The sequence below is a fragment of the Gorilla gorilla genome, chromosome 7 (genome assembly GCF_029281585.2).
Source record: "Gorilla gorilla gorilla isolate KB3781 chromosome 7, NHGRI_mGorGor1-v2.1_pri, whole genome shotgun sequence".
NCBI lineage: Eukaryota > Metazoa > Chordata > Mammalia > Primates > Hominidae > Gorilla > Gorilla gorilla.
In genome coordinates, this window is record NC_073231.2 from 112,562,358 (window position 1) to 112,590,277 (window position 27,920).

At 33.8% G+C, this 27,920-nt stretch overlaps 1 protein-coding gene and 1 non-coding gene across 10 annotated transcripts in view; one reads left to right on the plus strand and one right to left on the minus strand.

Annotated features, from left to right (window-relative positions):
• OXR1 (oxidation resistance 1) overlaps positions 1 to 27,909 on the plus strand; it is a 483,216-nt gene extending 455,307 nt beyond the window's left edge. For 4 of the 9 annotated variants that reach the window (XM_019032276.3, XM_004047426.4, XM_019032277.4 and 1 more), the window contains 6 exons: positions 12,719 to 12,799; positions 14,662 to 14,787; positions 15,548 to 15,700; positions 17,416 to 17,511; positions 20,980 to 21,053; positions 26,026 to 27,909. In XM_019032276.3, coding sequence (XP_018887821.1) covers positions 12,719 to 12,799; positions 14,662 to 14,787; positions 15,548 to 15,700; positions 17,416 to 17,511; positions 20,980 to 21,053; positions 26,026 to 26,161 — 666 coding nt within the window. In that variant the 3' untranslated portion in view covers positions 26,162 to 27,909. Of the gene's footprint in view, positions 1 to 1,280; positions 1,538 to 12,718; positions 12,800 to 14,661; positions 14,788 to 15,547; positions 15,701 to 17,415; positions 17,512 to 20,979; positions 21,054 to 26,025 lie in introns of those variants that run through there. The other 5 variants (XM_019032279.3, XM_019032278.3, XM_004047423.5 and 2 more) reach the window with 3 other exon arrangements.
• Positions 4,981 to 5,042, minus strand: LOC115935675 (U7 small nuclear RNA). Its single transcript, XR_004071295.1, has one exon. It is a non-coding gene; the product is annotated as a U7 small nuclear RNA (small nuclear RNA).
• Positions 27,910 to 27,920: the final 11 nt, after the last annotated feature.

Here is a 27,920-nt window from a genome sequence, read left to right on the forward strand (position 1 = left end):
TCAAGGCCACTTTAGGAAGGAGTTGTAAGGGTGGATATTGAATAGGCCACCAACAGAATAGACTATGCCATGCTTGGTGGTTTTTGGTTTTGTTTTTAATATCTCATTTAAACCTCATTTTGGAACACACATCGTATTTGTTATTTTAGAAAATGTAGCTGGAAGTTATGACAAGCTTTCAAAATGCTGCTTCCACCACCACCACCATCAAATTATATAATATTGCTGATGGTTGTTAGGAGAGTCTGTGATGGAAGGGTGGAGTGTGACCACAATGCACTGTATGTAGAAGAGAACTTTAAGCCTGGTGTGAAGATAATGATGGTGTGCCTATGAGGGACTGTGGGAGAGATTTTAGGGTAAATGTAGTGGGGCTGAATGAGAGGAATAGGGGAAATGGCTGGTGTGTGGGGGAGGTAGGGTGTTACTGTGGGTGTGCTGTGCCCTGTGTGAGTGCATGCTGGAATGTGGAGGAAGGAGATGGGAGTGGGGGTTTGGTTGGGATGCAGTATTGCGTGTTAGAAAGGTAGTATGTGTGTGAAAAGGTGGCATCATGTGTGCATACAACAAAGTGAAGTGGAAGGAGCTGCTTTACCTTAAAATTGAAGAAATTTTCAAATGTATCATCATGATATTGATACTCTAATTAAAACTGAATTCTAGATAGTTTTAGTTTATATATATTTGTAGTTTATATTTAATCTTTAAAAAATTCACTTCTTTGCTTATATTCAAAATATCACTGGTTAGTGAAGTATATGTAGGCATAGTGAATATAACTACCTTTTCAAGAAATTAGATGTTAGAAAATGCAATTTAAAAACAGACTGTGTAACAGGCAAAGGGATTTTCAGGTCACTTTGAATATTTGTGTAGGATTTATTTGTAGCACATTGGCTTGGTTTTTACACAGTCATTCTGTAACATTTTAGGGTGGAAGAGTCCACAAAAGGCATCTTATTGCTTAAAAAATGTTCACATAAAAGATACAATTTTATAGTACTGTTAGCTGTAAGTAAGGAACATAATTTTATGACTATATGCACAAATAACAAAATGTTCATTAAAATCATTCATGTGCTTTGAGAGACTCTGGAAATTATATTTACTACTTTTTTGTTACTGGGTTACTTTTAGTATATTCATGTACTGATGTTTGGAAATATAGGCTCTGTATCTTTAAAGTTTTGAGCCCTTTCTTTGCACATTTGGGTACAGTGCAACCAAACTTAAGCATGGGAAATTCTCTCTTCCCTCCCCAGCTTTACAGCCTCCACTCAGGACTATCATTGCTATGGATACTACTTAGTGATTAGCTCTCTCTCTTGTCAATCAAATCTTTGTCTCTAGCAAACTGTTTTGTCACTGTAGTAAGGCTCTAGTGCTGGAAATTTATCTTTGACAGAGGAAGAATGCTTTTGAAAACAGTTCTTACGTGATTTTATGTAACTTAATTTGCCCTGGAAAGGAAATGTCTCGTCTCTGGTATGGGAAAAAAGGGAGAAGACATCAACCAATTAATCATAAATACACTCTGGTAAATCTTAGTCAATTATTTTAATTTGTATATATACTAGTCTTTTCATGGTGACATTATGAAAAATTATACAATTTCTGAAAGTTTAAGCATAGAGGATATTTATAGAATACAAAATTTTATGATTGTACAAAGTACCTTGAAGTTGTTTCTGTTAATTCTGAGTATCTTCAAAAAGGGAAATTAATAAGGGACTGTAATTTTGTTTCATATTAAGTGTTTTGTATGTTCTACACCAACAGGAAGATATCAAATCTTAATTGCTGCCTTAATGTTTTTTTATTTTAGCTTAACTTTTTAGAAAAATATTCAGAATTTTCTCTTGCTTGAAAATAAATTGAATAGAACAGAGTAAATTAATTATTATTGACTGGATCTCAAACCAGATTCTTTTATGATATTGTTTACTTAAGGGTATAATTTTAAGAATCTGACTAAAAGGTTTTTTAAGCTATTCAAAAAGTTTTCAGGCACTGCTACCTAATACAAATCTTTAAACGATATCCTAGTAAGGAAATTCAGTCAACCATACTATTGTAAGAATTTTATTTATTTTTCTGTATGTGTACATTGTTATAAAATGTATTGTCCATTGCTCTTTCTGTGGTAATTTGGGATTATATTTTGCTTATGAATGTTTATTTTATTTTTACTTAATTGTAGATGATTTAAAATCCAATAAGGACTTTGGAAGATGCCCCCAAAGCAGCTTGCCGCCCTTAAATGTTGTGTGTCAAAATATTAAAATTTTAATAGGTGTTATTTTTAATTGTAATTTCAAAATTCATTTATATGTTACATCAGCACAGAGGGATTTAGGCACCTGAAATGATTGAATTTTTAAAATTTGTGATTAGATTTACCAGATAAATCAGTTAACACCGTTGTTTTTTTTTTTAAACCAAGAACAATGAAGCTATTCATACATTTTTTTATTTGAAGTTTGAATAATCATTCTTAGTCTGCAAAGACTTCAATACAGTTTATTACAAATACAAGCAAAATAAATTGTGGGTATTCTGAAATTTATAGGTCAATCTAATTAATGTGCATCAAACACTTACACTTATTACAGTCACCACATCCAAGTCCTGTTCATTCTTTATTTTTATTTTTATTTTTGAGACAGGGTCTCACTTTGTCACCCAGGTTGGAATGCAGTGGTGGGATTTTGGCTCACTTCAACCTCCGCCTCCTGGGCTCAAGTGATCTTCCTGCCTCAGCCCCCCAAGTAGCTGGGACTGCAAGCATGCACCACCACAGCCCACTAATTTTTTTGTATTTTTTATAGAGACTAGGTTTTGCCTTGTTGCCCAGGCTGGACTTGAACTCCTGAGCTCAGCTCAGGAGATCTACCTGCCTTGGCCTCCCATAGTGTTAGGATTCCAGGCCACTGCGCCCAGCCAAGTTCTGTTCATTCTTATGGGAGGGTATATAATTTTGTCAGATACTTTATTTCATGCCTGAGCAAGAATGCTTCCTACTCATTGGTCATTAGCTCTGCCCATACATATATGTTATTTAATTGAACCCTCACAGTAACCCTGAAAGTTTAGTAGAATTATTTCCCATTTTGAAGACTAGTTGAAGCATGGAGTGGTCACTGAACTAAGTTGTCATGTAGTACAGAGACAGCTTGACCCTAGCACATATTGTAGTTCACCAGGATGACTTTGAAGTTTTTCTGAAATAGAACAATATGATGTGTTTTGTTGTGTAGACAAGCTGAAGTCCCAGTTTTCTAGTTGTTTTCTTTGCTTTAAAGCAGATATTCTAGGAGCTGTAGGGCAGGCAGCTCTTAAGAAAATTGGGATGAAAAGGATTAGCAGTTCTTTTACCTGCTTTGTAGATTGAGAGCCCTGTAAGATTTTGCCTGACAAGGGGCTCTTATGCTTCTAAACTGAAAAAAAAAAAAAAAAAAAAAAAATCTAAGAGAATAACCAGTATTTCAGAACAAATGAAATTTGACTTTTTGGAGTTTATAATGTGTAGCTTTTTAGAATTCTTCGTCTTTACCCAACAAATAATATGGCCATATTATTACTACCTCTGTAAGAGAGATTATCACTGAGGTATCTATAGATAGCTTGACAATTTTCCAAATGCCTATGTATGTAGTATCACATGACCTTACAGTAACCCTGTGTGTTAACCAGATTGTTTTGTTTTATAAGTGAGTTAATTTACATCTCAAATACATTAATAACTAATAAGCAGCATACACTCCTAACAAAATGCATGGCATGAAATTAACCTTTTGCCAGTTAGCTTCGATGAGAACCATATTGATCAAGCATGCTTAAGTTTTGTTATCTTTTATTTTTTTAAAGGCCGTTTTATAGTTTATTCTGATAACTTAAACTTTAATCATTTATTTGAAGCTATTCATGTATTTGATATATTCATGTGCCATACTCTACCTTGTTAGTGTCTGTCAATAAATCGTAATTTACTTGAAATTATAAGCCCATTTTATAATAAGGATTTAGTCTTAAAGTCACAAGTCATTAAATAGCATCATTGTTTCGTTGCCTTTATCAGTAGTCACTAATTTCATCACCATTTTCTTAGTTTAGGCCGTCATATATGAACAGACTTTTTTTAAATTTAGGCTTTCATATATGAAAACACAGGAGAAAAGTTCGTATGTCGAATTGTTTACATCTGTTCAAGAATTAGCCGACAGGTGGATTTTTAGGAAGAGCTAATTTAAATGTAAAAATCTTTCCAGTGACTTCAGCCTGAGATAATAACTATAATGATAAAAATAATTACTTGTACTGACAGTGTATACCAAATATTGTTCTAAACACTTAATATGAGTTACCTTATTTAATTCTCACAACCCTGTGGAATATTACTTTATCATCTCCATTTTACAAGTGAAAAAACAGGGACATAGCAATCACACTACAACTAGTGCAAGTCAGAGATGATTTTTTAATCTAGGCATTCTGGCTCTAGCTGATGCCCTTAAACTCTTTGCCATACTTGCCCTCAAAAATCTTCAGAATATAACAAGAGGAAGAGAATTATTTATTTCATATATTTAATGTATCAGAACCTATTTTATATATACTTTATACATATTATTTATTTCTCATAAAATGTAAAGTATTTCCATTTGAAGAATCAGAAATGGAGAAACTAAATGAGGCTCCCTAAGTTCACAAAACTAATGAAAATCAGAATCAAAATTAAGGTAGCAGTCTAAAACCAAAGCCAGTATTCTTCAATATTATGCCGCCTATCTATAGTAGATAGTCATAAGACATTTATTAACCAGTATTTATGTATGTCTTATGGTAAGTGAAACATCTTCTGCTCTCCAGTCACAACCTAGTTGAAAAAATTATACACATATATTCAATGTAGAATATTTTTTCTTAATTTATTTGACTCAATTGTTTTTTATTTTTCATTTAAAGAAATTTAATAGCATAGGGGGCTTTCCATTGAAGACCAGAAAACCTGCTAGATAAATTTTAAGAGAGCTGTAACACTGACTCAGTAGTTGAAAAGCATATATCTTATGTATGCAAGTTATGAGGCATAATAGTAAAATGAACATCTGTGATGTACCACTACCCAATATTAGAACTAGAATATCACTAATGTAGCTGCATCTGTCTGTGTGTTTTTTCTCATCTCATCTTGTGTCACCCTCATATTGGTAACCACCTCTCTGGATTTTTTTGTTTTATTGTCCCTCTAACTTTTTTAAATTATAATAGATTTCATTTTTTAGATCAGTATTAGGTTTACAGAAAAATTGAATGGAAGATATAGAGAGTTTCCATATACTCTCTTTTCCCCAAAACACAGTTTTCCCTGTTATTCACATATGACATTAGTGTGATATATGTTACAGTGTATGAACTAATATTGATATATTGTCATGCAGAGTCTATAGTTTACATTAAGGTTCATTCTTTGAGTTGTATATTCTGTGGGTTTTGACAAGTGTATAATGACATGTATCTAGTTGTAGAATCACATGCTATAATTTTACTGCCCTAAAAATTCCCTGTGCCGCAGCTATTTATCACTCATTCCCTTCCAGTGAACACCTGGCACCCACCGGTCTTTCCACTGTTTTGCGTTTTGCAGAGTGTCATATAGTTGGAATCATATAGTACGTAGCCTTTTCAGATTGGCTTCTTTCACTTAGCAATTTTTATTTAAGACTCCTTCATGTCTTTTTGGCTTGACAGCTCATTTCTTTTTATTGCTGAATAATATTCTATTTTCTGGTTTTATCCACTTCTTTACCCATTCACCTGGTAAAGGACATTTTGCTTTCTTCCACCTTTTGGCACTTATGAAAAGAAACTGTTACAAACTTTTAGATGTAGATTTTGTGTGGACATAAGTTTTCAACTCATAAATACCAAGTAACATGATTACTGTATCCTATGTTAAGGGTGTGTTTGCTAGGCCAGTGTGGTGACTTACGCCTGTAATATCAACACTTTAGGAGGCTGAAGTGGGAGGAGTTTGAGATCAGCCAGGGCAACATAGTGAGACCTTGTCTCTGAAAAAAAAAAAAAAAAGAAAAAAAAAGATAAGAAACAAAGAAAGTAAAAAGAAACTGCCAAACTGTCTTTCATCTGGCTGTACCCATTTTGCATGGCATCCACAACAAATGAGAATTCCTGTTCTCCACATCCCTGCTGACATTTGCTGTTGTCAGTGCTTTGGATTTTAGCTTTTATTTAAATAGATGTGTAGTGATATCTCAATCATTTTAATTTGCATTTCCCTGGTGACATATCATAGTGAGCATCCTTTCATAGTCTTATTTTCCATTTGTATATCTTCTTCAATGAGATGTTTATTCATATCTTTTGTCCATATTTTAATCAGGTTGTTTGATATCTTATTGTTATGTTTTACATAAACATAGAGATAGAACAGACCATTGTCTCCTTCCTTCCTATCTGTATTCCTTCATATATTTTGGATAACAGTCCTTTATCATTTGTGTATGTTGCAGAGATTTTCTAGTCTGTAGCTTGTCTTTTTCATTCTCTTGACAGTGTCTTTCACACAGAAGTTTTTAATTTTAATGAAATTCAACTTAATAATTTTCTTTTTCATGGATTGTACTTGTGGTATTTTATCTAAAAATGCACCTTCAGACTTAGGGTCACCAAGATTTTTTTCCTGTGCTATTTTCTAGCAGATCCATAGTTTTGTGTTTTCCTCTGTAGTCCATTTGGTATAAAGACTTTGTCTCAATTGACTGTTCTGCAGGTGGATATCCAGTTGTTCCAATACTATTGGGGTAAAGACCATTATTTCTCCTCTGAATTGTCTTTACTCCTTTGTTAAAAGTCAGTTGACTGTATTTATGTGGGATATTTCTGAGTGTTTTATTGTGTATCATTGATGTATTTGTCAGTTCTTTTGCCAAAACCATGATGTATTGATTACTGTAGCTTTAGAGTATAGTAAGTCTTGAAGTTGAGTAGTGTCAGTCTTCCAACTTTGTTCTTTTTCTTCATTGCTATCTTGGCTATTCTGTGTCTTTGCATATAAACTATTTCTATAAATTTTAGAATCAATTTGCCTGTATCTACAAAATAACCTGGTAGAATTTTGATTGAAATTGTATTGAATCTATACATCAAGTTGGGAAGAACTGACAGCTTGACAATATTGAGTCTTCCTATCTATGAATGTGGGATATGTATTTAAATCTTTTATTCATCACAGTTTTCTACTTTTTTTCACGTAGATCTCTATGTATTTTGTTAGAATTATATGTATTTCATTTACATTATGCTAATATAAATGGTATTCTTTTTAACTTTCAAATTCCAAGTTTTCATTGCTGATATATAGAAAGACCATTGACTTTTGCATATTAATCTTGCACTCTGAAAGCCTGCCATGATCACTTATTCCAGTAGAGTTTTGGTTGATTCTTTGGGATTTTTTATACCAACAATCATGTCATCTGCTAACAAAGACAGTTTTATCTCTTTCTTCCCTATTTATATAACTTTAATTTTCTTTAAATTTAATTTATATAACTTTGTCTTATTACATTAGCTAGGACTTCCTGCATAATGTCAGGTAAGAGTACTGGCAAGGGATATCCTTTCCTTGCTCCCAGTCTTAGTGTGAAAGGATCTTGTTTCTCACTATTACGTGTTGTATTAACTGAATTTTTTTAATACATGTTATTTATCCAGTTGAGGAAGTTCTTCTTTATTCCTAACTTCCTGAGCATTTTTATTAGTGTTGGATTTTGACTAGTGCTTTTTTTGTATCTGTTGATAAGATCACATGATTTTTCTTCTTTACCATGTTGCTGTAATAGATTACATCAATTGATTTTCAAGGTTGTACCAGTCTTGCGTAGGTGGGATAAGTTCTACTTCATCGTTGTATATAATTCTGTACATTTGTACATTGCATAATTCAGTTTGCTAGTGTTTTGTTGAGAATTTTTGCATATATGTTAATGAGAGATAATTGCCTGTAGTTTTTCTTTCTTGTAAAGTTTTTATTTCTATTAGAGTAATGCTGTCCTCACAGAATTAGTTAAGAAGTATTCCCTCCATTTCTGTTTTCTGGAAGAGATTGTGGAGAGTTTGTATAATTTCTTCGTAAATGGTAGTATTCATCAGTGAGTCTATCTGGGCCTTGTGCTTTCTGTTTTAGGAGGTTATTAATTATTGATTAGTTATTTAAATACATATATTTCTTTCTTTTTTTGAGTTGGAGTTTTGCTATGTTCCCTGGGCTGGTCTTGAACTCGTAGGCTCAAGTGATCCTCTCACCTCAGCCTCCTGAGTAGCTGAGATAATAGGCGTGCATTACCTGTTTCTTCTTGTGTGACTTTTGGTGGTTTGTGTCTTTCAAGGAATTGGTTTGCTTTATCTAGATTATCAAATTAGTGAGTGTACAGTTCATAGTATTTCTTCATTATTCTTATAATATCCATGGGATCAGTAATGATGGCCCCTCTTCATTTCTGATATTTATTCTCTTACTCTCATCTATCCTGGCTAGAGGTAGAGGTTTATCAATTTTATTGACCTTCTGAAAGATTACAAAACTGGCTTCTGGTTCCATTGCTGTTTTTCTATTGATTTTGTTTTTAATCTATTGATTTCTGCTCTAATTTTATTTTCCTGTGCTTCAGATTTAATTTGATTCCATATTCTTTCATCTCTTAGCATCTCAGTTATACTTTTTTAAAAAACTTTTTTAAATGGTTCCCCTAGAATTTGTAATACACATTTTTTTTAGTATAGTTTATATGGTGAAACCCCGTCTCTACAAAAAATACAAAAATTAGCCGTGCGTGGTGGCACACACCTGTAGTCCCAGCACACGTCTGTAGTCCCAGCTACTTGGGAGGCTGAGGCAGAAGAATCACTTGAACCCAGGAGGCAGAGATTGCAGTGAGCCGAGATTGTGCCACTGCACTCCAGCCTGAGTGACAGAGGGAGACTCCATCTCAAAAAAAAAAAGAAAAGAAAAAAGAAAAAAAAAAGGATATGGGGATATGGCTCCCTCCCCTCTTCCTTCCCTTTTTTTCCTTTTCCCAGTATTGATGAAAGACAGGAAGTGATTTTAAATGCAGATTTTTTTCAAATCAAACTTCACTAATAGAATTAATTCTGGATTTTTTTTTTTTTTTTTTTTTTTAAGACAGGATTTTGCTCTGTTGCCCAGGATGGAGTGCAGTGGCTTGATCTTGGCTCACTGCAGCCTCCATCTGCTGGGCTCAGGTGATCCTTCCACGCCACCAGGCCCGGCTAATTTTTGTATTTTTTTGTAGAGATGAGATTTCTCCATGTTGCCTAGGCTGTTCTCAAACTGGAATGTTATTTTGAAAGCAGTAGTTTTAATTTGGGCAAAATGGGGCAAAGTTTAACATAATTCAGGTCTTATTTTGTAATAAAGACTGTTAATATATGATGAGATATAGTAGAACAACGGCTTATGTGACTTCAAGGATGCTGTTGTATGCTCTTTGTTTGATACAGAAGCTCAGAATTATATTTCCTTCTTTAACATATTTTTTGGGACCAAAGTAAGTGTAAGTGGCATTGATTAGATAGTATTTCTTTTTCTCTTGCATTTCCATTTACTGAGAAAGTAGTAAAAATGGCACATTGACATATAACTAGCAGATTTTTGTTAGTGTGCAAGACATTGAAGGAAGAGAGATTTGGGGTTTGTTTTGGAGTAATCTTGGGGAAACACTGGAACATCCATAAGGTATTGTTCTTTATATCTAAGAGATGAACGTGTTCTTATTCATGGGATTGGCAGCAACTGTGAATTTTCTCTAGTCTCTGTTTTTGTTAGTCCATTTGTAATAGTGATGGGTGGATTTACCCCTGCCTTTCCATTGGTAATTCTGTAGAAGTAAAGGCTTAGGAAAATACTTTCTCTTTGTGAGGGTCCTTTGTCAAAGACTGAAAAGACTAGAGAGTGGCATTTAATTCTGCAGAGTATAGGTCATGGTACTTAGTTCCTATAGATAGGACTTAGCAGTATATCCAAATACTTTATTCCTCAAGAAATGATTTTTTTTAGCCAGTGAATGCACTTTTAATTGGAAGGTCTTGGTTTTCTCAACTGTTTACTCCTAATAATTCAGAGCGTGATAAGGGATATTTTGGAGAAATGTATTCATTTTTTATTTAGGTTTAATCTTTTGGGTAAAGTAATAAATTGTATACATGGAGTATGGTTTACCAAGGGTATAAAAATTAATGTAAGACTAATTCCAGTTTCCTCATATATACTGGGAATATATAGCTCTTTTATCCCTTTATTTTGAGAGGAGGAAGTATATTTCTGTACTCAAATTCAAATCTCTTTTTTCTATTAACTCACAGACTTTTTTTTTTCTTACAGTTTTCTGTATCCTCACCCATCAGGGCATGAGTAAATGTTTAAGGTTAAGGAAGCAGAAAGTTTTTAAGTCCTAGAAAAAAATAAAATTGAAAAAAATAAATTTGAAAAAGTAGATTTGTGACATGAAAGAAACTATGACTTTATCAAGTGTTACTAAGATAAGCTTAGCCTTATGATGGCGGTTTATTGTTCTTTTATTAGTAACTCCTACTCTCAGCAATGCTGATATAATTAGGTTATGACTGATCTCTTTTGTAAGCATAATTTAATTTCACTTCCACCCAGGGAAGTGTTTTTCCTATAGTAAATGAAGGAGTTTTAGAATATAGATATAAGATAATTGTTAACTGGAGGGATAGAAGGAAAGCAGAGAATTAGATAAGTTATTTTTGACAATCCTTGTCTAGGAGACTGTTGGATTGAAGGCCATGAAAAAAGAAAGAAAAATATAATTGGCCATTAAATATTTCTAGAGACCTGTTTTGCTGGGCATAGAAAAGCAAGCCCATGATGTTTTTTATTTTTAGTACCTAATTTTGCTTTAATCTTTATTGAAATCCTATTGTTCTTAATTGAAAGTCCTTCATTATTTTTATCTAATACTGAAATATAAAAATTAAATTCAGAATAATCAAAATGTTAAAAATCGTTGAGATGTCAAACCTGAAATATTCTCATTCAAAAATAAAAACCAAAAATTAATAAGGAGGCTCTTTGGCCATTATCATTTAGTCTTCAGGGTAATTGGTGAAAAGTAATCAAGTAAAAGTCATATGAATAATAGTAGTTCTCATTAATATGTTCTGGGCACTATACTCAGTCCTTAATATGCATTTCCTCAGTAATTCACATAAAACCAGATTTGATATGCACTTTTATTATTTTCATTGTTTTATAACAAAATTGATAGGCAATGGGGAACCCAGGATTATCTGACACCACCCCCCCCCCCCACCCGCCCCCAGAGCTAGAGAGAATAACAGCTTCTGGTTTCTAAGTACAGAGTCAGCTAACATATTGTATGCTTTGTTGCTTCACAAAATTCAATATAATGATAATGGCCAGAATGGAAATCTGTCCAGCCTCTTTTCCTTTTTTCTATTCTCATGTCTTTCAGAACTTTCAACAAGTTTACATAGCTTTTCATAGTTACCTTGATGTTTACTGGTAGCCAGTTCCTTTTAGTTGGCTAAATAAAAAGCCTTTAAAACCTAGGTTCAAAATCTAAACTCTTTATGAGCCAGTTGGATTAACTCATTTTGTGGTCAGAGCCTCTGTGCATGTTTGATTGATTACAAGAGGAACTAGTCATAGCTCAAGAGAATCGTCACATATTTATGACACCATTAGCGTTCACTGTAGTATGGTAACTGTTTTTAGAATTATGTCATGATCTGAAAAAGCTGTAACTATTATGTCAACCTGAGGAAACTTACCTGTTTTTGTGGGCTTTCTGTAATAGTGTGTATCTGTCATTTATGGCTTTCAGATTTAATACTGTGCAAGAGCCTGGTCTAGGCAATTATAGAAGATAGAAAGTTTTCCTTTGAAAGTTAAAATGTAGGAAAGTTGTTAAATTTTAGTCACAAATAAGTGATACAGTAAAAACCATAAAGAAATAAAACAGGAGAGAGGCAAAAACTAGAAAAAAAAAGTCATTTAAAGGGCCGAAGCAGACATACTTAGAAGGTACTTTTGATTAGACATACTTTTGAAAATCTAATTTTCTACTTTCTAGAGCTTATTTTTCTTATTGCCATAGGTTTTAAAATGTACTTCTATATTGTTTTCTTGCTCTTCTCTCCTCTGTTGTTTCTGTTATAGATGGGTATGTTTGTCACCTGTGCCTAGAAGAAATTATTCCAGCATGGCCATTAGGATATAATGTTTGAGCTCACCTGATTTGGAGGGGGTAGTTGAAACTACCACTTCCTTTGTAACTGAAAGACCGTTTAGTTTTCAGACGTTATCTTTAATGTTAGCAAAGTATGTGTTTTATATAGTGTTTTCTGTATAAAAAACTATAATTTCTATTTACTAAGTTGAATCTATATGGAATAGTCCATAAAATAAACCTTACATACCAACTAGTTGGCTGTAGTAGTGAAAATCATTCATGGGTATTTCACTCTAGTTTGATATATAAATCTCTTGGATTTTCAACATAGAGTGGGGAAGAAATCCTAATTACAGTTCTCTTCCCATTTTAATTTCTCCTCTTTTTTTTTTTTTTTTTTTTTTTGCTGTTTTTCTCAACTGTCAGTGGAATTATTGTCTTCCTGTCTCCATATTTAGGTAGTGTCAGTGGCTGAGTATCACCGCAGGATCGATGCTCTAAATACTGAAGAACTGCGCACACTCTGCAGACGCCTCCAGGTGCCCCCTTCAGTAGTTTAAACCCCTCCAGAGACTAAATACTCCCTGTTTTTAGTGTTCTTTGTCATGGCAAATCTCATTTGAAGAATTTGCTTTGACTGCAGCACTAAAATTAAATTCCTTTTTGTATTAAAGGTTATAGTATTGCCTTGAAGAGCTGTGGATTATCTTTTCTGTCATCTTTTCATTTGAAAAATATTCTGAAGAATGTTCTGTCACTTCAGAATTATTCTCAGTATTGTGTGTTTCTTTCAGCGGTGAGGAGTTTTCATTCATTTAACATTGGAAGAATGGTGTTGGTTTTGAGATTGAATCTTTTCTAAACAAAATCTGAAAGATATGGTACTATAGGGAAACTAATAAAAAATTTAATAGCAAGGCTTAAATATTTTCTTTAAGGCTATTTCATTTGTATCAGCGTCACATCAAATATCTCAATAGGATAAACTGTTCTTGAGGCATTCTTGGTTGGTATTAGGAGTACATTGGAATAGTACAGTTTAGACACAGAACTGGATAAATTAGTTAAAATTCTGTGAAATAATCTTTGTGATTTTTTTTTTAGAAACAAGAAAGCAATGTAATTGAAAACTCATTTTTAAGTTTTGTCTATTATATTGTGTTTCTTTCTTCTTAATAAGATATGCTTTCATGGCTCTGCTAGACCTGAATTTTTTCTTTTAATGCTTCTAATGCTGCCTTGGGTTTCTTTTTCTTTTTCTTTTTACCTTTCACATCATCAAAATAAGGGTGAAACATGATGATATGAAAGAATGAGTATTTAGCTTCTTGTCAAAAAACAATACACTTATAGAACATGTATTGGTTGCAAATATATGCTGCTCAGGTTTGTTAAGAAACCTGTTAAAGGAACAAAATAATTTAGCAAGAATTTCATTCCCATATAGAATCACAGTTGCTGAGCATTGCTGCATTTTAGTTATCTGCTCCAATAGAATTCTGCATATTTTCCAATTTAAAAGTTTCATAAATAATAATGTTTCATTTATTTTCTTTTCTAATATTGTTATGTTTTATATATTAATATAAAATTAATATTAAAAAGTAAGCACCAATAGAATATATTGTGCAGTAGTAAGCTTCATTTTTAGTTAGTTAACATTCTTATCGTTTTAAGAATACCAGTGAAATCATTTCCACCAAGCAAAAGCATGTATTCTTTGTAATGCGACACATTAATCTAATTTAAAAAATAAATTTATGAACAAATTAACAGTAAAATTTATTGTTTGGTCCAAGTAGATGAAAAAAATTAAATGTTTAGAAAGTTATAAAAAGAAAGCATTTAAAAAAATGGTAACGTTTTTCAGTGAAACAAATAAATATATGCACAACTCACAGAAAATAGTTATTTTTTTTATTCTACTATTCTTTACATTAAAATTTTGGCACCAAGGAAGTTTTGTTAATTATTTTTGACAAATTTTGTGTTTAGCATGAAAGAATTCTATTTTAAATAGCGCACACACACACACACACACACACACACACACACACGCATACAGCGCAAGCCAGCTAGCTGAGTTTTGCCTTTCAAGGGCTTAATTAAAGATGCATGCACCTATCTTCTTTACACAGAAATCTGGGGATTTATCATTCCTACCAGTCGTTCCTCATGTAGTGGATGAGAAAACGTCTGCTTATATTGTTATAAAATCTTTTCCTACATTGGCTACATCATAGATATTAGATATGGGCCATCTTTTGCCCTATAAAATCTTAAGGTTAAAGATTTAGCCACATTTTCTACGATATAAAGCTTTATTTATCTGAAAAGTCTGACAATTTTGAAAGCATGTCACAAGTTTACATTAATGCGCTACCTCTATTTACTGTTTTAGATTACTACAAGGGAAGACATAAATTCAAAGCAGGTTGCTCCAGTGAAAGCAGACCTGGAGTCTGAATCTTTTCGACCAAACCTAAGTGATCCCAGTGAACTTTTACTGCCAGATCAAATTGAAAAGGTATGACATGCTCACATATGTGCATTTCTGAGTGTGAGTGTGTACCCATGAGAGTAAAACAGCTTCTTTTTAGTTGTTTCTGAAGCAACAGCGTTAATGCTATTACTATTCCACTCCAGTGAAAAGAAAGAGTAAGCAAAACATAGCAACTAGTGTTAATTAAGATGTTAGGAGATTTAGGTAAGCAGACACTAAAAGCCAATATTTGTTTTATTGTTGTGTGCTTGTTACTTGCTTTATATGGATTATTTCATGTAGTTGTTAACAAAAGCTGTAGAAATTGGATGCTCTTATTATGCACATTTTTTATTAAGTTAAAAAATCGGGAGCGTAGAGCGATTAACTTGTTCCAGGTCACACCGGGAGAAGTATTAAAGCTTGATTCCTAACTTGGATAGTCTGTCTCCCTAGCCTATTATTTGAGAGATATTTTAATAATCAAGCTAATAGTCTATCAAGTATTTTTGTTAATTCAATATGGAAGGCAAAAGCATTAAGTAATCTTTGTTTCTTATCTCTGTTCTAATCTGTGTCTGGTTCAGGATGATTCTTTATTTTCCTAATAGACAATTAATATTTTATTCTGAGAAATGTGTAATACTTTTCAATCATTTTAGTATCTTTGAGAATAATAATTTCTACTGTTAATTTATTTTTATAGCCTATATTATATAGGCACCATTACATTCCAGCTGGCATTAGTATTCTACATAATGAACAACAAGCTATCAAGTAAATACTAACACTTTGTTTTTTAAAGCTTACCAAGCATCTTCCACCAAGAACAATTGGCTATCCATGGACTCTTGTTTATGGTACTGGAAAACATGGCACAAGCTTGAAAACTCTTTATCGATCAATGACAGGTTTAGACACCCCAGTGCTGATGGTGATTAAAGACAGTGATGGACAGGTATGAAACACCAACTGCATAGATTGCTTATCCTTTAAGAGCAGTAACTTTTAGCATATTTATTTGATAAAGATTACTTTATTAGTGCATTTTATTGTTTAACTGATAATTACTGGGTACTTTTAATATGCAAGGCAATGTTGAGTGTTACGGAGGATAGATATTAGCATGATGATTAAGAGTTACTGCCTTCAAAGGGATTATAGAGTGGTAGAAAAGAACATTTGCACATACCAACATCTCTAATGGTGGGAAAAATGGTAGGTTTCTTAGAACCTAGAAAAAGTGAGGAAATAAGAGTGAGTTCATGGGAAAGGTAGAAATTGACAGAATCTTGAATAATGGGTGAAGTTTTGATTAAAGATAATTGTTTGAAGGTGATAGCCAGAACAAAAGCACAAATAAGAGTAATATTGGTATGTTCTTCAAACAGCAAGTGCAAGTCAGTTGTAATTGGAAACTAATGAGAAAGTAAAATAGCAATATTAGAACAAAACACTAGTATTACTAACACCTTTAGTGTTTTATGTGTCAGGAACTTGACTAATCACTTATGCATTATGTTATTTAATCATGAAAGCCCTATGAGATTGATACTGTTATCTTTATATTAAAGAATGAGTCAACTATGACATAAGCTCATCAACTTGCCCAAGGTTACATACCCAAGAAAAAGTATTGGTACCAATGAAAATGAATGAACTGCTGCTACATGCCATGGCATAAATGAATGTCACAAACATAATATTGAATTAGAAATCAAACACCAGAGAGTAACTTTCTTATGATTTCGTTTATAGAAAGTTTTATCAGTGGGCCAAATGAATCTATAGTGGTATTAGGCTAGTAACTCCTTCAGGTAGTTGAGACTATTGATGAGAGGAAGCACAAAGAGAGCTTCTAGAACTAGTAGTGTTCTGTTTGTTGGTCTGAATGAATGTTGCATGGGACTTTGCCTTGTGATAGTTCTAAACTGAGCTATGCGTTTATGTTTTGTGTACTTTTCTATAATGTATATGTAAAATAACCTTTCAATAAGGAAATATTTTCAAAATTAAGACTATAAAGATAGAATGTCAGGATAGACAGTGACTGTACAGATTATCTGTCAGACTCTCTGCACTCCCATTTCTGATGTGGAAACTTCAGCCCATAACACTGAAATTACTTAGTCAATCTCTTATTCATCAATTTTCTCATTAGGGTACTGTGTGTCTTATATAAGATCATGCACAGGGTTAAAGGACAAAACAATTCACACATAACACCTGCCCTCATGGAATTTACTGTATAATGATAAAGAAAAAATAGCATATTTTAAAAGTGATAGAATGTTTCCCTATACTGAAGGACTTATTTTATTAAGCGCCACAATCCCATAGCATCATGTTATCCATATCATACATACATTGTACATATAAGTCGTCCTGAAATGTGTTAACCACTTTTTAAGATTGTCTGCTTAATTACTTTAAATAAAATCCCAAAATTTAAAAACTAGGAAAACTGTATTTCCATTGAAAAACCAATATACTTCATATTTGACAATAATGTAAATTATATAGCAGCTAGCCATTTTTCCCTTTTCAGTATGATTAGATAAAACCATACCAGATTTCTATTTTTTGCATTTTATTTAAACATATATGATGAAATAATGCTTACTGAAATAAATTTGTTAGTCATGTCATTGAATATGCCTTTTTTATCCTTAGGTTTTTGGTGCGTTAGCATCTGAGGCATTGAAAGTGAGTGATGGCTTTTATGGTACTGGAGAGACCTTTGTTTTTACATTCTGTCCAGAGTTTGAGGTAAGAACCACTATTTCAATATTTTGTTTATAAAGAGATGACATAACATACTGCCCAAAGCAATTTATAGATTCAGTGCTATTCCCATCAAACTACCATTGATATTCTTCACAGAATTAGGAAAAACTATTTTAAAGTTCATGTGGAACCCAAAAAGAGCCCAAATAGCCAAGAGAATGCTAAGCATAAAGAACAAAGCTGGAGACATCACGTTACGTGACTTCAAAGTATACTACAAGGCTACAGTAACCAAAATAGCATGGTACTGGTATAAGAACAGACACATAGACCAATGGAACAGAATAGAGAACTCAGAAATAAGACCTCACACCTGTAACCATCTGATCTTTGACAAACCTGACAAAAATAAGCAATGGGGAAAGGATTCCCTATTTAATAAATTGTGCTCGGAGAACTGGCTAGCTATGTGCAGAAAATTGAAACTGGACCCCTTCCGTAAACCATATACAAACATTAACTCAAGATGGGTTAAAGACTTAAATGTAAAACCCAAAATTATAAAAATCCTAGAAGAAAATCTAGGCAATACCATTTAGGACATAGATACGGGCAAAGATTTCATGACAACAATGCCAAAAGCAGTTGCAACAAAAGCAAAAATTGACAAATGGGATCTAATTAAAGAGCTTCTTTACAGCAAAATAAACTATCATCAGAGTGAACAGACAGCCTACAGAATAGGAGAAAATTTTTGCAATCTATCCATCTGCCAAAGGTCTAATATCCAGAATCTACAAGGAACTTAAGCAAATTTGCAAGAAAAAAAACACCATTGAAAAGTGGGCAAAGACACTTTTCAAAAGAAGACATACATATGGCCAAAAAAACCTGTGAAATAAAGCTCAACATCACTGATCATTAGAGAAATGCATATCAAAACCAAAATGAGGTACCATCTCACTCCAGTCAGAATGGCTATTATTAAAAAGTCAAATAACAACAGATGCTGGCAAGGTTGCAGAGAAAAAGGAATGTTTTATTTTGTTGTTGTTGTTGTTGTTTTTGAGACAGAGTCTTGCTGTGTCGCCCAGGCTTGAGTGCAGTGGCATGATCTCAGCTCAGTGCAGCCTTTGCCTTCCAGGTTCATGCAGTTCTCCTGCCTCAGCCTCACAAGTAGCTGGGATTACAGGTGTACACCACTATGCCTGGCTAATTTTTGTATTTTTAGTAGAGACGGGTTTTGCCATGTTGGCCAGGCTGGTCTCGAACTCCTGACCTCAGGTGATCCACCCGCCTCGGCCTCCCAGAGTGCTGGGATTACAGGCGTGAGCCACCATGCCCAACTGAAAAAGGAATGTTTTTACCCTGTTGGTGAGAGTGTAAATTAGTTCAACTGTTGTAGAAGACAGTGTGGCAATTCCTCAAAGACCTAGAGGCAGAAATACCACTTGACCCAGCAAATCCCATTACTGGGTATTTACCCAAAGGAATGTAAGTCCTCCTAATATAAAGATACATGCACACAAATGTTCATTGTAGCACTATTCACAATAGCAAAGACATGGAATCAACCTAAATGCCCATCGATGATAGACTGGATAAAGAAAATGTGGTACATATACACCATGGAAAACACCATATACACCATGCAAACTAACGCAGGAACGAAACTAAACACCACATGTTCTCACTTATAAGAAAGAGCTGAATGATGAGAACACATGGACACATTTCAGGGGAACAACACAGACCTTGTATCTGTCGCGGGGTGAGGGTGCGGGGAGGGAGAGGAGAGCATCAGAAATAATAGCTAATGGATGCTGGGATTAATACCTAGTTCATCGGATGATCTGTGCAGCAAACCACTGTGGCACACGTTTACCTGTGTAACAAAGCTGTGCATCCTGCACATGTACTCCTGAACTTAAAAGTTAAAGGAAAAAAAAAAAGAGATGGCATAAATGAAAAAAACATGCACTTTGGACTCATGCACAGTTGCATCTGACCCCTGTCTTTGCCTTTTACTCCCTGGTAACTTTTCTTTGACCATTTTGAACTTCAACTTTCCTGTAGATAGAATGAGGAATCATAAAATATGGCATGGTCATTTAATAATTAAATGAGGATCATTTATATATAATACTTGGGATGGCACCAAACACAAATTATGGACTTAGTAAAGAATATACATTATCATTACTATTCTGTTTACAAATTGTCTGTGAAATTTCCAGAAACATTTAATGACTAAGCTTAATGATGTAAGTCATGAAAGCATAAAAAATAAATTATTTGGATTTAAATAAAAAGTTATTAACTGGTTTCTTTTTCTTTACCTGTGTGGCTTTACTGTGGCTTGACTAACACAAGTTGAATACATTCTCATGCCAGTAAAATCTAAAATGTAAAGATATAAATGAATTTTAGTGAATGTGTGACTATTCTTAAAACATTGAGTGCAATATTAGTATCTCGGGCACATTGGAGTGTGGCATGTAAAACCTTCATTTTAATCTCAAGAAAAGGAATCAACACCATTGGTTATAAAAATAAATGAACAAAATAGGAACGATTTGGTAACACAATAAAAATTCTTTTAGCAAATTTGTACTTAACTAGCTCACCAGAATAACCAATGCTTTTCATTCCTTCCATAAAATATGTCAACTGATAGCAACAGCTACTTGAAAGCTTGTAGTTATTACAGATTTTCTAAGCATCAGCAGTGCCTATTCTCAAACTTTTTATGTTACTGCTACCTGATAAGTGTAATAATGTAGTCAATTAAATGTTACATAACTATGAAAAATGAGTGCTAAAAGAAAGTTTTATTGAAAACTGTAATGAACACATTTGAAAAACTTGATAAAGGTAAGTTGCTAGAAATTGCTACTATGTTAGGTTTAGGTAAAACACCCATAAAAGGTTAGAAAAAGATATTTAAGAATATTCATGTCTAGTTTGCTCTTGGATTTCTCAAATGATTTTAAGTTCTCACTGTTTAAAGAAATTGAAACTGAAAATCATAAATACCCATTATGGTCATGGTTTATTTAAGAACTGTGATCAGTAAATATATATGCAAAGAAAAGGCCTTGGCCCTATGTTAAAATATTATCAAATTAACATACATTTCTGTTTAATGGTAAAAGTTAATGGCATTTGTGTCCGATTTTTTTTCAACTCATTTACTTCTTTCTCAATTTTTTCTATTAACCGTCCAACTCTTGGTGTCTGTAAAGTCAGGAGAAAGAAGTATGTGTGAAAAGTTAACAAAATTTTGAGAAATTGGAATTGAAAGTTAAGTGATAGAGTGTGTGCTTTCAAATTTAGTCATGTAAACACTGAAACCCAAATCACCAGAGCCTTCTGTGCCAAGCTTTTTGTGGTGGTCTTATTCTTATACTGCCAGTCTTGGCTTTGTTAACTCGTTTGAGTTTTGGAGAACTAACTCTCTATAATAACCATTTCATCTATATATTTAAAGCTTTTTTTAAATTTATATAGGTCTTTAAGTGGACAGGAGATAATATGTTTTTTATCAAAGGAGACATGGATTCACTAGCTTTCGGTGGTGGAGGGTAAGTCTCTTGAACATTTCACTATGAGATTTTTGAAGAACTTTAAAAATGCATTTGGATTATTTATAAATTCAGTTGTCTTTAGAAAGTGTTGACGTTAGAATTCAAATTTGTATATTATGAAAAAGAAAGTATAATGTATTTGCAAGAAGTCGCTCAAGTGTAGTTATTGAAACTATTGGTGGAGTATTTGTTTCTTCATTTTAAAATACTGTTCAGTTTATTCACTGTTTATTAAGACCCATCTTTTTCTTTAGAGCACAGTGGCTCTTTGATAATATAAAGGGAAATATCTCAGTACCTTTGAACTTCTCTAATTTTTAAATAACTGTGATGGAGTATTTTATTTCTCCCAATGCATAGAACAAGTCCAATTGTTTTCATGTTATTCTACTCTGGAGACCATTTGGAATGATATTTTAGACAATAATAGAAATGGGTATTTCTGCAGAAAATTGTAGGGACCCCTCAAGTTTTCAGGGGTTTTTGCTTGCTTGTTTTTTAACAATTATGAATCAGACAATAATGTGATTATCTTGGCATTGCAAGTACTGTGAGGAGCTTTGTTTTTTATTTGGTATCCCAGCCTCCTTTAATCTTTGCATTGTTGGGAGGTAGGCTGCTCTGGTCCCACCTAGCCTGGGCTTAGCAAGCAACAACTCCTTCCTTTGGTATTTCTGTCTTTCAGTATTAGACATGGGTATGCTAAATAATTTTCAGACTTGTAGAAGTGTTACATTATTTGCATCCCACAGTTGAGGATATATAATGATAATTTATTCAGACCACCAAAGAATATTCATCATCCCAGGTTATTCTATTATTAACAAATTTTCTTACAACTTCTCTGTAAGTAGGTGTTTGGAGGATATAAGTAGGGTGATTAAAAAGTGATCATGGTTATTGTAGCCTTCTCTGTTAGTTTTAGTTGTTGAACTCAGCATGTATTTACATGGTCCAATTATACCTTTTGCGGGGGTATCATTCAGCCCTCCCCTAAACAGTAGTCTTACATGTGATTCTGTTAGCTCTCCAACAGGTCTACTCAAGCTAGTGGCTTATAATTTCAAAATTTTATGGGTGCTTTAAGTCTTCAAAAATGTCATACACAATGCCATTAGATGTCTGCTGGAACTAGATTTTATTGTACAACATGATTTCACCAAGCTAAAGTAACCACTGGGTTATTTGATAATAAATTAATATAAGTTTTCAGTGTTTGAAGGAGAGTACAGCTTCAGAAAGCAGAAACTACAGGGAGTTGATATTCCAGAATTCCAAGGAAAAGGCACCCCAAAAGAAAAATAATGATGTAGTGGACTTAATGTAGGCTTTGGAGTCCAATAGACCTGATTCAGATTCTCACTTCAACATATGCTATATGTGGTACCTTGAGCAAACTCCTTAACAAATCTGAACTTTCCTTAGCTATAAATTGGAGATTAAACCAGTCTTGTAGAGAGATTATAAGGAATTCACAAGGATATAATTTTTGTGCAAATCCTAGTATAGTATCTGGCATATAGTAAGTACTCAACAACTGATAGCCACCTAAACTGATAGCCACCTTTACTCGTTTTCTTTCATCCAACATGATCTGTTCCCTTCTGATACCAGGAAGAATTCTGCCTGCAGTATCATTGGCTGCATAAGCTATAAGACATTAATTAAAGATTTAGAAGACTACTTTTATTCCTTCCACTTCCTTAGCCATTGTTTTTTCAGAAAGTCGTATGAATCATCTTTGAAAGCATTGCTCATATAAAAATACACTTTCTGGCTTTCTGGGTGTTTCACCTGGGACAGATCTGTAACCTCTTAAATACATTTACTTAAATATTTGGATATCACTTACCTGTTTGAAATGCTGATTAAATGCAGAGGTACCCATTGTCCTAAAATGAATATACAAATCCAATTTTATATGTGATATTAAGAAATTGACAAAAATGTTGAAAGCTTCTACTCAGGGCTTCAGAAAATTCAGGTTACCTTGGAAAAAACTATTCATACTTGGTAATAAAACTTATTGCAGCATCAGTGACATTCATGCATCTTGAAGGTCAATTTTGAGGTACTACTTAGATGTAGTCATCTGAGATTACAATTAGATGTCTTAATCTTTTATTAACCCTTTCATATTTAACAGAAGGTTTTTATGAGGAAGTCTGACCCTTTCATATTCTCCTTTCTAACAGATTGGCCATGATAGTCTATTCGCACTTTTAAAGGCTCATGGATTCAGATATCTCTTTAAAGGCATGTTGTTGCCAGTAGTGTTAGAGTCTCTAGAAGTCTATTGTCATAAGACCATAAACTTTTTAATTCAAATGCAGTTTCTAATTTATCTTTGTATTTTCCAGTGCTAGTGTCTGAAACATGATAAATGCACGTTTAAAGTTGAACAAATTAGTCAAATATGAATTTCAATTTGAACGTTAACAAATGATGGCTTCCTTATGGGGCAGGGGTCATTTTGGGGACGATATAGTTTTGCAGTGCTTCTGTATCACAGACTCTGGATTGTTATGATTTTCAGGGTGATCTTGTATCTTAGCAAAGTCCCATTTTCATTTATAGAAGAGGTTCATCAGAACCTCATCACTGGTTATCCCATTACAGTATTTTTGTACTGTCAACTCTCTTCTTGAGTGACACTGGATGATCTCTTTACCTGGTCATTGTGAATTACTATACTGATCTGTCTTTTCTGTTTTGTTGTGAAGTACCAACTCTTTTTTTTTTTTTTTTTTTTGAGATGGAGTTTCACTCTTGTCGCCCAGGCTGGAGTGCAATGGCACAATCTTGGCTCACTGTAACCTCTGCCTCCCAAGTTCAAATGATTCTCCTGCCTCAGCCTCCCAAGCAGCTGGAATTACAGGCGCCCACCACCACGCCTAGCTAATTTTTGTATTTTTTATTAGAGACAGGGTTTCGCCATGTTGGCCAGGCTGGTCGCAAACTACTGACCTCAGGGGATCCACCAGCCTCAGCCTCCCAAAGTGCTGGGATTATAGGCATGAGGCACTGCACCCGGCCCCAACTCTTAAAGGAACCATTCTACATGGTCACTGTAGCCACCTTCTCTACTTAGAAACACATCTGTATACTTAAAATTTATATATGTAATTAATATACATTATATATTTGATGCTGTTTTTTATTACAGAGTATAAATAAATAGTTCCTTTCTTTTGTTCTAAGATAGTGTTAAAAATAGATCAGTTCCAGGCCAGGCACGGTGGCTCACACCTGTAATCCCAGCACTTTGGGAGGCTGAGGCGGGCGGATCACAAGGTCAGGAGATTGATACCATCCTGGCTAACACAATGAAATCCCATCTCTACTAAAAAATAGAAAAAATTAGCCGGGCGTGGTGGCAGGCATCTGTAGTCCCAGCTATTTGGGAGGCTAAGGCAGGAGAATGGCATGAACCCAGGAGGCGGAGCTTGCAGTGAGCCAAGATCACACCACTGCACTCCAGCTAGGATGACAGAGCAAGACTCTGTCTCAAAAAAAAAAAAAAAAAAAAAATTGGTCAGTTCCTCTCCCACACAAGTCAGTTAACTCTGTGATGCCATGTGACTCCTGATGGCAAACCTGAAGGTCAGAGGTTATAGCCATCCAAATTATAGAGTTGTGTAAGTCTTTACAGATTACCTAATAGGCTTTTCTTTTTTGTGTGTTTTAATATAATTGACAAACTCTACCCCAGAGAGGTTAAGTGACTTAACTAAGTTTGACATAAGTTGTGGCCACTGAGTTGACAGACAAGTCTTGATCCCAGACCAGTTTTTTTCTTTCAATGAAATATAACTGCCCATATTTTTTTAAAAAGCCTCCTCCTCCTAAACTCTGGCTCAGTTCTGCTGACTTGATATCTTACTTTAGATTTAGAGAATCCCAAGGGATAGCTCTCTGGATATTATGTTAATTAATAGTCTTTGCCCCCTCTCCTCTTCTATTAGGTAGGAAAACATTTTCTAGAGAATAGAAAGAAGTCCTCTCATAACCTGGTGTTTTCCCCTCTCGGTTATGTATTAGATAATTAGATAAATTGGACCTTATAATCTATCTGTTAAGTTCCTGTTATACCTAGATTATATCTTGGTTCTTCTGCTTGAATCTCAGCATCACATATTTGTCCATTTAAAGTCCTTTCAAACTGAGTTCTTTTGCAAACAGCTTCCTATGCAGGAAACCAGAGTTATTTACTAGGTCCTTAACATGAATCCCCAAATTTTATTTTAGATGATACTGAGTTTTTGTGCCTTTGCGAAAGTCATGTTAAAGATGTTAAAACCATACCGAAAAGATAAACACACACATACACACACACAATAAAAACCATACTAAAAAAAATACCCAAAGAAAAACTCATAATACCAGGCAAAAAATTACAGAGTAGTACCTGTCTCAAAAGCTAATCCTATATAAAGTTCATTGTAGAGGATACTGTTCCTGGTCTGTATCATAAATAATTTTTCTTTTTTTTTTTTTTTTTTTTTTGAGACAGAGTTTCACTCTTGTCGCACAGGCTGGAGTGCAATGGTGCAATCTTGGCTCATTGCAACCTCCGCCTCGTGGGTTCAAGTGTTTCTCCCGCCTTTGCCTCCCGAGTAGCTGGGATTACAGGCATGTGCCACCGCGCCTGGCTAATTTTTTTTGTATTTTTTAGTAGAGACAGGGTTTCTCCATCTTGGTCAGGCTGGTCTTGAACTCCCGACCTCAGGTGATCCGCTGGCCTCGGCCTCCCAAAGTGCTGGGATTACAGGCATGAGCCACCGCACCTGGCTCATAAATAATTTTTTAATGGAATAGGAGTAAAACAAAATTGTGTCAGTGTGGAAAGGAGTAGGGAAGGATTTGAGAAAATTAATAACTTTAGGGTTGTTAGGTATTCAAAGTCTCATTTAAATTGTTTTATAACTTAGGGCATAAATATTAACAGATTATTATTTATGTATTGCAGAGGAGAATTTGCCCTTTGGCTTGATGGAGATCTCTACCATGGAAGAAGCCATTCTTGTAAAACGTTTGGGAATCGTACACTTTCTAAGAAGGAAGATTTCTTTATCCAAGATATTGAAATCTGGGCTTTTGAATAAATACAATGCTCTCTGTCTTAGCAGGAGAATGGCCCAAACCTGACATGGACAAGCATTGTTTGGAAAGTTCAAGAAGCAATACAGTGTAACATGTCACTTGTGCTTTAAAATTAGTCTGTATCACCATTTATTACAGTTATAATTTTGGAGTTTATTTTTCAAATCATGTTCTTGTCCCAGAGTTCTTTAGGTTAACACTAGGGACTGCGTCCATGTACTAGTATAACAGCTTGGGTTTGTTAGAATTTGGGCAACGTTTTGATTATAATGACAACTTCATTTTCACATGTTACTCAGTTCCCTAATAGGATGGTGCTCTTTTGTTGAACCTGTATTGATTTTTTTTTTAAACTATATTGATTCGTTTACTAGAACAGTCTAATTGGGGCATTGAGGAAATGAAGACTAGATACTTCTGTATCTGTGAAGTTGGCACAGGTAACATTTGGACATGTTCATCTTATTCTTAGGAAGGAAAAAATCACTTGCCAAAATAATACATACTTCATAGACCACTGAGTTCTAGTTTTTATTCACACTACAACATTCTCTTTAACGATGTTGCAGGTATTCTCAATTTCCTTTTAAGAAAAATGAAATTTGAGGAGAATTCTGGTTGTAATAGATGACAGTACACAAGATCTGCAGGTTTGGGCATATGCTTTCATCATTAAATTATCTGATAAAGTTACAAATCACAAAGGAGAATGAGAACTTAATGATTCTATTGGATTTAATATATTAGCAAGAAAACATACTATTTACATATGTGTAGCTTAGTAAGGCATTAACATAAGTTCAAAAACTATGAAACAGATGCATATTTCCTCAACATACTGTGTCAGGTATACTGTTTTATAATTTGGTTGTTTTAGCCTTGTTGCACACCAACTCCCAAAATATAGGTTACTCTTGTTCAAAAGGAAAAAAAAAATTGTGATTTTCTTTGAGTGGTATATGTTATTAATTACCATTAGCATTTGCTCTTATAAAGGGCAATGATTATAGTAGACAATATTGTAACTCAGTAGACTTGTTGAATATGCAAACTTACTGTCAAGTGACCTCAAAAAAAAATGAAAAGATAGAATACACTAGTAGTTCTTATCCTCTTTTGTAGGAAACCAATAATAGCCATTGTGGCAATAATTCATCAGTTGATTTTAAAGCTTCATGTTATGCAAAAAAGAATCCTGCTGTTATACATGTGACAATGACTTTGTGCTGAAATTTCAGCTATTCCAGATAAACATTGTATATCTTGTAAATTAATGTTTAAAGGTAGTTTTGTTCTTATAGAAAGTGTTGATTGCCAGGTTGCTTATAGCACTTTAAGTTATTCTAAAAATGAAATTATAAGCCAAATATTTGGCTTAAGTAGATTTAGTTGTATAGCACTTACATATTTAGTTCTTTTGAAAGTTTAGATAATTATTTAAAGAAAGCATAATGCTAATGGAAAAGAAAATCTTATGTTCTATTATAATATGCTATTGCTGAATATGAATAGAAATACAGGGCATCATTTCCTTGTCTCATTATAAGTTAGTAACAATATATAGATTAAATGTTTACAATATAGGGAATTGTAAATAAATATATCAGTTTTTTTCCCCTTTGGTCTTCCACAGCAGTATTATTGTCTTTGTGGAGTTGACTAATGATAATTTAAAAATCCTGTAATGGATTTCTACTAAAATAAGGTCATAGTGGCATATACCAAATAAAATCAAATACAGAAATACAAATGAGTTTGGAT